This window comes from Olea europaea, unplaced genomic scaffold (genome assembly GCF_002742605.1).
Source record: "Olea europaea var. sylvestris unplaced genomic scaffold, O_europaea_v1 scaffold683, whole genome shotgun sequence".
Lineage (NCBI taxonomy): Eukaryota > Viridiplantae > Streptophyta > Magnoliopsida > Lamiales > Oleaceae > Olea > Olea europaea.
In genome coordinates this window covers 149955-162007 of record NW_019265217.1, presented here as the reverse complement: position 1 = coordinate 162007, position 12053 = coordinate 149955, and the positions used below count along the sequence as shown (strand labels likewise).

At 36.1% G+C, this 12053-nt stretch overlaps 1 protein-coding gene across 1 annotated transcript; it reads right to left on the bottom strand.

The window, feature by feature from the left end:
- Positions 1-352: 352 nt before the first annotated feature.
- LOC111390478 (26S proteasome non-ATPase regulatory subunit 8 homolog A-like) lies at positions 353-5553 on the bottom strand. Its single transcript, XM_023015525.1, has 6 exons — positions 5352-5553; positions 2344-2422; positions 2135-2237; positions 1699-1959; positions 1023-1134; positions 353-700 (listed from the first exon to the last, which is right to left on the bottom strand). The coding sequence occupies exons 1-6, from the start codon at positions 5454-5456 to the stop codon at positions 560-562; spliced, it is 801 nt and encodes a 266-aa protein (XP_022871293.1). The 5' UTR covers positions 5457-5553; the 3' UTR covers positions 353-559.
- Positions 5554-12053: the final 6500 nt, after the last annotated feature.

Below are 12053 nucleotides of genomic sequence, written 5' to 3'. Positions count from 1 at the left end.
ATGAAAACTTGACAACACACATCCATGATAATACATAAATTCTGTATTTGATGCAGTACAAATTCTCCATTAAGCTTTGATAAAAAAGAAAAAAGAAAAAACAAAACACTCAAATCTTTTTGCCATGATATTCTTTTAAAGAAAACGGGGACCGGTTTCTAATCTGAGGTTTATGGAAACATTACACTGTTCGCCATATTATACTTGAGTATCTATTGAGGTAAAGTTAAATTAGGATTTACTTTTTTACTTCAAGAAAACGTAAATTTTGGAAATAAGAAACTTTAGAAGTAGATTCTACTCTCTGGAACACAACCAAAAACAGTAAACGTATTGGCATCAACAACAAACATGAATAACCAAAGCAAAATGCAAATCTGTCTGATTGGTTAAAAATACTAAACATCTGAAAAGAAACTCCGCCAACATTCTATTTTTCATCCCCAATATTTTTTTCCAAATCAGAATGAAAATATTCCATGCGAAAGAGCAGTTTTTAGCATCAAAAATTCGAAAATACAAAAAACAGAAGCACGGATAAGATGGGGGAAGCTACTCGTCACACAATCCGTTCCAACTCCCTTGCATAACTGAGTGTCTGGTTGATCAGCTGCAGAGAAGGAATCTCCTTGCAAGGTGCAGATTCTTTAGCTCTTTGGAAGAACACAAAACCTTTTCTTATCTCCCACTCCGGATGTTCCTGCAATTGCAATAGTTTATAATTAGCACTATTGCTTCCTTCATAGCCACAAGATGAAGGTGCGACAAGAGCTCCGAACCAAAGATGAAAGTTAATACCCTTATTTATATGTTTTTTAAAGCTTTTTCAAGCTTATAATAAGCAGGTTAAAAATCATTTTTATTCACACAATCCTAGGACCCACAACTTTTATCCACAAATTTCATAAGATCCACTGCTTATAATCTACAAAAAGCTTTACCAAACATAATTCCATTGACAAGCAAAGGATAGTGAGGGAATCAGTAAGGTTATGGAAGGTATGAGGTGCAAGGAAGCTTACCTCCTCAATATATTTAACCAAGTCTTGGTCAGAAGAAAACAGCAGCATTTGTCGAGCATCGTTTATTGAAAGACTGTCATAAGCCTTTTCACTGCATCCAGCAATCTCATCCCTAAGATAACAAACAAACTATCACGTGCCAAAAACCTACTCACATGTTAAAATAAACCAGATATCAACATGAACAATCCACAAGCAAATATCTCTAATGCAAGTAAGGCTGGTATAAGTTGACTTTATGCACAAAACCATTGAGGTTATTAGTGGTCATTTATGACTTAAACAAGAAACAACAATGGACAGAACCAGTGTCCATAATAAGATGTTATCCATGTTCTATGTTTAGTATCAACGACTTAAGAAGCCCCTAACAACTCTTCTCCACCTCTTTCCAAGAAAAAAAATAAGCCTTCATTTGGCAAACTTTTTAAATGATTTATAAATGGTAAAACTTCATTTTTCAACCTTATATTACAATTTAGAATGAACCTACAAGTACTATTTACTTATTGACTACTTATTTCTATCTATTTGTAAATTAACCGTTATAGATTCCTCCCTTATGGAGGCTAAATATAAAAAAGATGAGTTTGATATATGATGGTGTCAAATCAATTCCATCTACCAAGAAAATAATACATGAAGTAGTGTGATATGGTACTGTATATATTTTGACCTGACTGTCTTCGCCAGCAAGTCCATGAAATGAACATATATCTCATGAGGTACAGTCTGTCTAGCACCCAACACACGGTTATAAGCTCCTTCCATGAAGGATTGTTCCAATTCAATTGCATGCTTGATACAAGGGTTCTCTAAAGCACTGGAAGGAAGCAATTCCAACTCAGTGTGAAATTCAGCAATTCTGTTTTGCACGAGGAGTCTCAGAAGGTTGAGACCTAATATCGGATGCTCCTGAGTGGATGGTTGTAGACCACTGCTCAATCAAGTGAAAGGAAGATCATAAGATTTGTCTTTAAACAAAAGTATACTGCACCAAAACTGACATCGTAAGAACTTTCCAAAATTTACATTTAAAAATCCACATAACAAATCACATATCTAAATATGTTATGGAGAATCAATATGACCAATTAAAGAAAGATAATTACTGGGTATCTGTATAATAAGGTTTCAGTTGGAAAAAATCCCTCTCCAAAGCATCCTGATCCTCAATCTTTACACTTAGAAAGACTGCATGCTCATATATGTCCCCTGTAATTTATCAGATTACAGATATTACTACTAAAAAAAGAAAATTCAAAAAATGTAATAAAGATTGCCACAAGAGATATCAGATAGAGTAGGAGGTTATTATTACTAGCAAGTGTCCGTTCCTGAATGGCATTTGGTGTTTCTTCAAATAACGGAGGTAAACTCTTAAATTCTGTCAATGTAACCTGCAACATGAAATATAGCATAACTTGCACTATATACTACCGACAAAGATCATAAAATGCATTCGAATGCAGCACAAAGTAAAAGTAAACATGATAAACAAAGCTCAGTTAGGCTTTATTCTCAATAAAAATGGGGTGGCTATGTAGCAACAACTAAAAACTAAGCTTCATCATTCCTAACAAAATTAAACTTGTCTACTCAAGTTGTTATTCGCAACTCAATTTGATCTGAAAGATCCAATTAAAAATAAATAGAAATAAAAAATATATATGTAAACAATGAAAAGAAAATATAGGCCGTTTGGGTTACACTTGTAGATTAAATAATGTAATCAGCCTTCCCTTAATTTATCCTAATAGCAGCCACCTTCACTTGTTGGCACAATTCTCTGGATTCCTATATTACTATTCTTTGCAGCCAAAAGTTCATCTTAACGACCTCATCTCCAGTATATTTACCTTATGAATACTTTGTCCTTTAATGACCATAAGTCAACCCTGAAATCATAGTTGGTCAAATGGTCATACTATAGACCTTGTCTTTTAACTTGTAGTTAGAAAATATATTCAATCAAATTGAATTTTCTTCACTTTGTCTAATCTGCATTTGTCCGGTACACAGTACATCAGATCCTATTCAATTCATCTTTCTTTAGTAATAAACAAACCTAATCATCCAAAAGAATTGCTATTTGAAACAGAAGACACAATTTTGCTTCTACTTTTTCCTATTCCTATTCTGGTTAAATTATCATTCAATGCTGGAAACCTTAGTCTTTAACCTAAGCCTCCATTACAAAATCCTACTCTTATTTTTGAACTTATAAAGCCTTGCACCAGTCTTGTCAATGGTAAAAATACAAATCAAGGAGACATGTCTTAGAAGCTCTACTAAATCATTTGAATAATGATTCATGTCAAAAAAATTCCTACTACTTCCCCCATAAGATCTTACACTCGTAAATGCTCCATTACACATCATTCTCAATAGATATTCCTTTTCTTAGTCAAGCACCATAGAAGTTATCTAAATACCTGCTATATAAACATTGTTTAGAAAAGGCGAAATTGTGCACTAAGGCATTTTCCTTTGTGAGGTGATGCTTACTCACCAAAAAAAAAAATAATAATAATAATAAAAATACAAAAATAAGCTTGTAATGGACCATAAACAAACTTTAAAATTCCAAAAAAATATAATAAGTTAAAGACTGTGCTGCTATTAGTTGCTATCGTCGCCAATGTGATGTCCCCAGAGCTCTACATTGTCGCCGTCTCGCTGATGTATTGTAATTCTAGAGTGTGTTGTGTTTGGACTAATAATTTATCGTTGATTAATAAACAATAAAAAAATAGGGTAGGTTTAATATACAATGGATTTTCAAAGTTAATTTATAAATAATTAAAGAAATTAGTGGATTTTCAATGCAAATGAACCAATACAATTTGTAATTTAAATAAAAAGTGGGGGCCCATGTCATTAAAGAGATGCGCAAGCCTCTCATTGTTTGAGGCATGTGCAATGAGGCTTATGTCTCAATCAATTGAGGCTTAAACCTTGTGAGACCCGTTAAATGTTCGCACCTCAATGCCACCTTTCTAAACCATGTACATAACTTTCCTAAATTGATGAAAAATTGCATAAAAATTTCCTCTTTCTCTATATCTTTCTTCCAATGAGATTGTTCTTGTATCTCTCTCTGGCATAATGCAAAACCATTAATCCATGCTCAATCGCCCAGTTTTATACTCAACACACCAACAAAAATTCACCTCAACCTATTTATTTCTCCATATTACCCTCTTTATAGCCTCCTTTGCTTCAAAATTAAATGGAACTCATTGAGTTCAAACCATGGTTTAAAAAGGCGACATTGAGGCGCTCAGAATTTGCACTAAAGTGCAAACGTTTAATGGTTCAATGAGGCTTACGCATGTATTGATTGTAACATAAGCTTCAATGCCATGTCTTAAACTATAAGAGGTGCGCGCCTCTATCTAATAACCTAGCCTCACTTTCTAAACCCAAAAAATTTCATTGGTTAACATGTTTTTGAAATTCACTATTTTTTTAATTATTTATTAATCAACTATACATCAACTTTGGAAATTCAGTACACATTATAACCTATCTTATCTCGCCTTTTTAAACTTTGTTTTAAACTAACATAAAAATTCACTCATTTTCTTCTTTGAAGAAATATTTGTAACTTCTTTCTGAAAAATGAGAAAAAAATATACTAATGTGTTTCCCAAAATTTAGATTGCTTGATACTGATTTCTTTTTTTCTTTTCTCATTTACAATAGAACAAAAAGGAAAAAAGTAAACTTGCTGTTTCTGAACCACCACTACTTTGTCCAAACGTTTCTCATGGAAACTTTGGAAGATTCATAAACCCAAAGGAATACATTCTACACCTAAAAACACATTTTTTTAAAGCTTTCATGATTTAGAACTATAATCGACTGGATCTGCTCCTACGCCATTAAGCAAGAAAATCATGAAACCCCATTTTCCCATTAGAACATTCATTTCCATAATAAATGTTGTCTAATTTCCCAAACTTCTTGTAAAGCCATGAAATAGTACTATCTTCATCAACACAAGCCTACATTTGCCCCACAAAATTCTTATCACTTTCCACTGCCACATTTCTATTATTCTAACCTTAAATGTTCAAAGCAAAAATTGAAAAATTAATCAGGCCATACAAAATCCCTCAGATATAACTCCGTGACATACTCCTTACAATTGATTTTAATTGAACAGGTATTATTAACATTAGTAAGACAAAACCCGACTATTTCTGGATCCTGTAAAACACATACATCATCTTGATAAAGTTGGGGAAACAATAAAAGTGTTCAATTTCAACGAACCTTGAAAATCATTAAAAAAATAAGGATTTCGAGTGAACAAAATTGTACCTTGAGCTGAGAGAGAAGTTTCATGCAAGTATCAAAATCTTTTCGTACAAACGCTGCTTTGAATAGCTGGAATACTTGGGACACCTCTGTGAATTTGGGATCCATCTATCTGGTTCTCTCTAACTCGATTCTCTTCTTCCTCCGCAAGAAACAGAGAGTAAAATCTTGATTACACTGGGGAAGTTTTACCCGAATTTGCAAAGGCCTGTTATACTTTATTTCTGGGGGTCCGGGCCGAGAAGCCCAACTGGAATTGATACCAATTTAAATTGAAACGAAAAATGACACACCACGACTTCCATGTTTGAGTTATATTATTTGAAAAAATACATCTTTAAATAGTGATTTGACATTATTTCAATCACACATTTTTTAATAAAATAATTCTACACTCAAATTTAAAATTTTTTCTTATTTTTTAAGCACACATTTTCTATCAATACACCATTAAAAAATGTATTCTTATAAAATAAATGTGGCTCAAACAAGAACTAAAACTAGTTATATTCTAATTTAACACTTCAATTCCACCCCCCCCTCCTCCCCCCATATGGTCATGTTTTAAAAATCCTTGTTTATACTTACTTTTCTACATTGAGAGTTTACCTCCCTCTTATTGTAAGAATACCATAAGTTGTCTGTAAGCTTGTTTAATTGAATGTGGATTAAGTGTTGAAATTTATTATTATTATTATTTTTTTGAAAATTTAGTAGCGTAAAATAGGATGTCTTGGGTGCTTTCTAAAGTGAAAATGATGAGAAATAATAAGTGGAAAGATGGTAGAACAAAATTTCAAGAACAAAGACGGACTTGACTTTGGGAAGGCAAGACCCAAGGCCATAGGTTCTTGATCTGCGACTTGCAAGCTCTTAAGACCTGCACTTCTTGGTTATGCATAGGGCCAGTCGATAATTCAAGATTTTGGTGAAAAACTGTGTTTTTTTAGCATTCATTATGTTCATGATTCACATGTTGTCTCCATCTATATATTGATGACCATTGGATGGAAAACATAATATTACGCCTCGCTACCGAGACTCAATAAAGAGCTCATGTGGCATCAAGGAAGAAGCATAACAAAGGGTCAAACTCCACGTGGACAAAAGTGACGAAGTGGAGGTACTTCAGCTAAAAAGGGGAAGCTCAAATCGAAACAAAGACGCCTCCTACTGTAAGTACTTAGAGAGGTAGTTAACTGCTTTATCTGAGGCACAACATACATGGCCGAAGCCCACATTACTGAATAAGATACCTCATAGCCACTGAAGAGCATCTCCTACGTATACATGTCCCAAGAGATCTTTTGCACATAGATTTGGTGAAAATCATTGACGTGATGTCCTGCAGCAAATAAATATCAGGTCTTGTTAGCCTACTACCTAAGTGCACAGACCTAGGTTGTAGAGCGGTTACTTTTCAGACAATATTGAATGCCACAGACCTTAGGATTTTCTACGTGATGCCTGCGAAGTGACGTTCCAGCCATTGGGATAAAGCCACGTACTTCTCCATTTAACTGCCAGCGCTTTATCCAAAGCACTATAAAAGATCACACATTGTATAAATTTAGGATAATGCAATTTTATTTACCAAGAGCTTTGTAAGATTATTCTTTCCCATATTGTACATACTCGCATACATATCCTCTGTGTCCAAACACCTAAGTAGCTCAAGTCTAAAGCACGTCCCATACTTAAATATATTATTTCCCTGATATACTTGATCGTCGGAGTAATCGCGGTCGTCTTCATCGCCATCGGAGAAGACAATGTGCAATTAATGGTTAGTCCAAGTGTAAGAGCAAGCTTGCGTAGACATAAGTGGAGCCAGATTATTGTCCATATCATCGATACAAAAAACGAGGTGAACAAATTGACATCGTTTGTAAAAAGTCACGTTATAAAACACTAGTAAACCCTTTGAAAAAAGCTTGCTGGAATATTACTTGGCTTTCCTTTTCAAAAATGTTTTGTTCTTGAATAAAGAACAACTTGACGATGCCTGGATTATTGATATTCCGTGAAAAAGGAATAATTGGAGATAGAAATCCACTAATAAGACCCCCAGCTCTTTGAAGAAAAGAGCTGCCTAGGAAAACTAAGCTCAAGTAGTGAAGAAGCCCTATCTAGAAGGGTAGGAAGGCCCATGTAGAAAGGGTCTCCCAGAGATATAACCCAATCGGTCATCATCGACCTCACCACCAGCACATATGATATAGGATGAAAGTTGTTACCCACTCACCTGGGAAGTGGCCACTATTGTTGCCAACATGAGGAACATTAATTGAAAAATGCCATCATGCAACAATTCCTCATGTCAATGCAAGGTCAGGTAGGTCAACAATCAACCCATTTTGTACCTTAAAAAGATCATTCTCCTCAAGAAGAAGATGAAGGTCAGAGCCAAAGGGCGCTCCATCTTGTTGACAAGAAAGAGATGCTAACCTCTTGGAAAGGGAGGTAGGAGTGGACATTTCGTTGAACTACGCATTTGGCTGACCTATCAATGCTCTATTCAATATGGAGGATAACTTTTCTCCTAAATATGAGCCTAACCATAGACCTCAAAGATCAATTAGTCTTTAACAGGATTAACATGGGAACCCTAGAAATAGGTCATTCCAGCCATCTTCAATGCTACAAATGAGCTTCAATAGCTGCCTTCTGTTGCGAGGACACATGAGCATATGCACAACTAAGCTATGCAAGCCCTTTCGTCTAGGATTAGGCATCAAAGAAAAGATAAAAAGAACATGAGAAACCATTCAGTCTTAGCTTTCTCCCATGTACAAGGTTGAAGAAAGATTTTGATGAGCCTTAAAAGTCTTGTGATTTAGATGATGATGATAATGTGCCATTCTTGAGAGGATTGAGGGATACTCCTTTTCCAAGCTACTTTGTACATCCAAAGATCTCTAAGTACGAGGAGAGAGGTGACCCAGCAAAGCACTTCAACAATTACAAAACTTACATGAGTTTGAGAGGAGCTTCACCAGTGGTAAAATGTAGAGCTTTCCACTTGACCTTAAGTGGAGCTGCTGAAGTATGGTATAGCAGGATACGAAAAGGAACCATTAGGAGCAGGCCTAACTTCAAGAAAGCATTCTAAAGGTGCCTTGCAGCTAGCAAATAAGGTAGAGTCTCTATCCAAGGTCTTCAACATGTGAGGCAACAAGTTGGTGAGATGCTAAAAGGTTTCTTGGCTCGTTTCATCGATTAGAAGACTTATTGTGAATAGATCATTGAAAGAGAGCCCCTTTCAACCCTAAGGAGAGATCTTAACATGAATATCTCATTTTTAGAAGGATTTACAAAATCAAAACCCTACCAGTTATGATGTATTGGTAGAAATGATTCAACGTGAGATCATCAATAAATTGATTGATTATCGCAACAGAGCCGCCACAGGGCTCTCACCCTCATAAAGACAAAAAGAAAGAGGTCCTACCTATAATTTTGGTGAACCACCAGCGGAACCAGGTGAGCCACATGCTTGCTCCCACTTTAGGCTAAGCGTTTGCCACGACCACCTTGAACGTTGTGCAACACTAGCTTACGAAGATGTTGATCATAGTAATAATGTACGACCAAGATAATCAAGGTAACTGGCCCACAAAAGAGGAAAAGGTTGAGGTCGAAGTACCGAACCTAAGAATAGGCCTGCTGCTCCCCTCTATTATACTTTTATTATTCCTATAGCCATGATACAATAGATTGTACAGGCATAACTCTATACTTTGAGTGAAATAACTCTCAAGCTAATCGAAGAGACAATCATCCCTCGCAAGAGAATTTCTCCTCACCTAGGTAAAGCAACAATCCATGTGAAATGAAGCAAGGCGACCTCCTAGTGATGTTTACACTTGTTATATAAAAGATGATAGAGAAAGGCCAAGAAATGAGCCTAGACAGAGAATAGACCTCTAACAAACATAGATAGCGTACTATTCAGGAGATACACATATTCTTTAAGGGTCTTAAACTTAATAACAACCCTCAAGGGGAAAGACATGTTCAACTTATCACCTTTGCTCAGGATGATGTTTTAGGTCAGTGCTATCTCTATTGTGATTCCTTGAAGTAAGGGTGGTAGTAACACACAATGGATTGAAGCTCAATCAAGTAGGTAATGAAAGCTCTAGTAGCTATGACGAAATGGTAATAGATTATGAGCTGACCCTTATAAGCTCCCTCTTGTCTAAGTTTACTGAAGATAGCTTCAAGGTAGATTATTACCTCGTAGTAGAAATGGGCATGCTACCTCAAACAATAGATCATTTCATGGATAACAAATCTGCCTAACATGAAGTGTTAGAAAGACCCACTCTGAAAAAGTTATGGGCCATCATCTCCATCCATCAATTGTGGATGAAATTCTCAATAGAACATGGTATCACCACAATTAAGGTGATCAGATGGGGACAACGATGCTATTTGAACCCCCTTAGGAAGGCAAAACCACAAGACATCAACATGGTGTTGTTTGATGCCAAAATGATTTACACACTTAAAGAAAGACAATCCTCTTAACAAAGGAAAGCATTGAAATGATTAATGCACCTGAAGAAGAGATGCTCCTTGAAGAAAAGATGTCCTTGAAGGCAAACCCTCTGAAGAAGATGCCATCATTGATGAGTTGGACCCTCGCATTCAACTAAAAAACATTTGCAATAAACTAACTGGAGAGTTTTCTCGTGGATTCTTAAAACTCAACTAAAGAATTACAAATGGGAAATGATCTACCACCCAAGGCCAAAAAGAAGCTTAAAAGCTTTCTACACAAGAATTTGGATGTCTTTGTTTGGAGATACGAGGCCATTGTGAGTATTGATCTAAAGATTAGTTGCCACCACCTAAAATTTGATCCTAAGGTTGCTTTGTATAGAAAAAATAAGGGCCCTCAACCCAGAAAGGCAGAAAGCTCTAAATGAGGGGATGAAGAAGCTAATATGTAATGGCTTCGTCAAAGAGGCCACTTACCTAAAGTGGATCTCTAGCTCGATTCTAGTAAAGAAGCACAGTGGCAAGTTGAGAGTCTATATAGATTTTTCCAACCTCAACCAAATTTGTCCAAAGGATAGCTTCCTCCTCCCAAAGATAGATCAACTCGTGGACTTCACCATGGGCACGAGTTGTTGAGCTTCATGGATGCCTACTCAAGTTACAACCAAATTTCCATGCACCCTACGGATTAAGGAAACACCTCACTCATCACTGATAGAGGTTTCTATTGCTACAAGGTGATACTATTTGAATTGAAAAATGTCAGGTTTACTTACCAAAGACTTGTCAACAATTGTTTGCCAGTCTTATTGGCAAAATCATAAAGGTCTATGTAGATAACGCGCTAGTAAAACGTTTGAAGATTAAGGACCATGTGTAGCATTGGATGCTACTTTTTGAATATTAAAGAGGTACAGAATGTGTTTAAACTCCCTTACGTACACATTTTGTGCCACTTTCAAAAGGTTCCTAGGTTATATGGTCAACTAAAGAGGTATAGGGACCAATTCCTAGAAGATCAAGACCTTGGTAGAAATGAGGTTTCCTAAAAACCTAAAGAGGTATAGAGCCTCACCAAGCGCGTGGCAGCCTTAAGTCATTTTGTCTTAAAAACCATCGACAAATGCCTCCATTTCTTTAAAGTTTTTAAGAGAGGAAATAAGTTCTAATGGATCAAGAAGTGTGTAGAGGCTTTCCAAGAGTTGAAGAAGCTTATAGAACATGACACCGTTCTTTCAAAACGAAAGGTTGATAAGTCTTTGCAACTCTACTTGGCCATACATGAAGAGGTCATCAACTCAGTTCTCATGAGAGAAAGAAGGCAACCACCAATTGCCCATTTATTACGGCAGCAAAGCCCTCATATAAGCACAAGTCTACTATCCCGATATGGAGAAGATCGCACTTTCCTTTGTTAAAGCTTCTAAAAAGTTGAGGCACTACTTCCAGTCCTATAGCATGCATGTGCTAACAAACTTTTCACTAAGTGCTCCAAAAATTTGATACCTTGGAAGATTCATGAAGTGGGTTGTTGAGCTAAAGGAGTTTGTTTTTGTCTTCAAGGCAAGGACCTCTATCAAGGCCAAGCCCTCACAGACTTTATAGTAGAATTCATTATCCCTGAAATGGAGAAGACAATGGAACTAGTTAAGACCCTACTTAATGCCTCTTCATAGTTGGCTCATTTAGAGAGATAGGCTTTAGGACCAGTGTCGTCTTGGTTAGACTAGAAGATCACAAGCTCAACTATATATAGAAAGGTTCAGATTTAGAGCTAGAAACAATGTAGTAGAATACGAGGCCTTCTTACCTAGCTTAAGATTAGCTAATTAAATCAAGTAATGAGGCTATTCATAAGTAGCGACAAAGGCATGGTTCCATACCTTAAACTAATTATGGACCTCCTCCCATCTTTCAAAAAGTTTGTTGGTACAAATCCCATGTCGACACTCTATCCAAATTTGCTAGTTGTAATGACTTTGAACTACTAAAGATGGTATCCATTGAGTATCTCTCCAGACCCTCTACTACAAATGGGGAAGAAGTAATGTGGATTGAAGGCATTTCTTCATGGATCTAACCCATATTATCCTTCCTCAAGGACTAGGTCCTACTTGATGACAAGGATGAAGCCCAGAAGCTTAGGAAAAGAGCTACATACTTTATTTTACAAGGTGATGTATTGTACAAAAAAGGCTT

Excerpts from the sequence above, each read along its gene's own strand:
- LOC111390478 (XM_023015525.1), bottom strand. The coding sequence starts at position 5,456 with ATGGATCCCAAATTCACAGAGGTGTCCCAAGTATTCCAGCTATTCAAA. Across the intron at positions 1,960-2,134 it reads CCTTATTATACAGATACCCA|TGGTCTACAACCATCCACTC; the intron begins GTAATTATCTTT and ends TTGATTGAGCAG. Across the intron at positions 1,135-1,698 it reads TTGCTGGCGAAGACAGTCAG|GGATGAGATTGCTGGATGCA; the intron begins GTCAAAATATAT and ends TTGTTATCTTAG.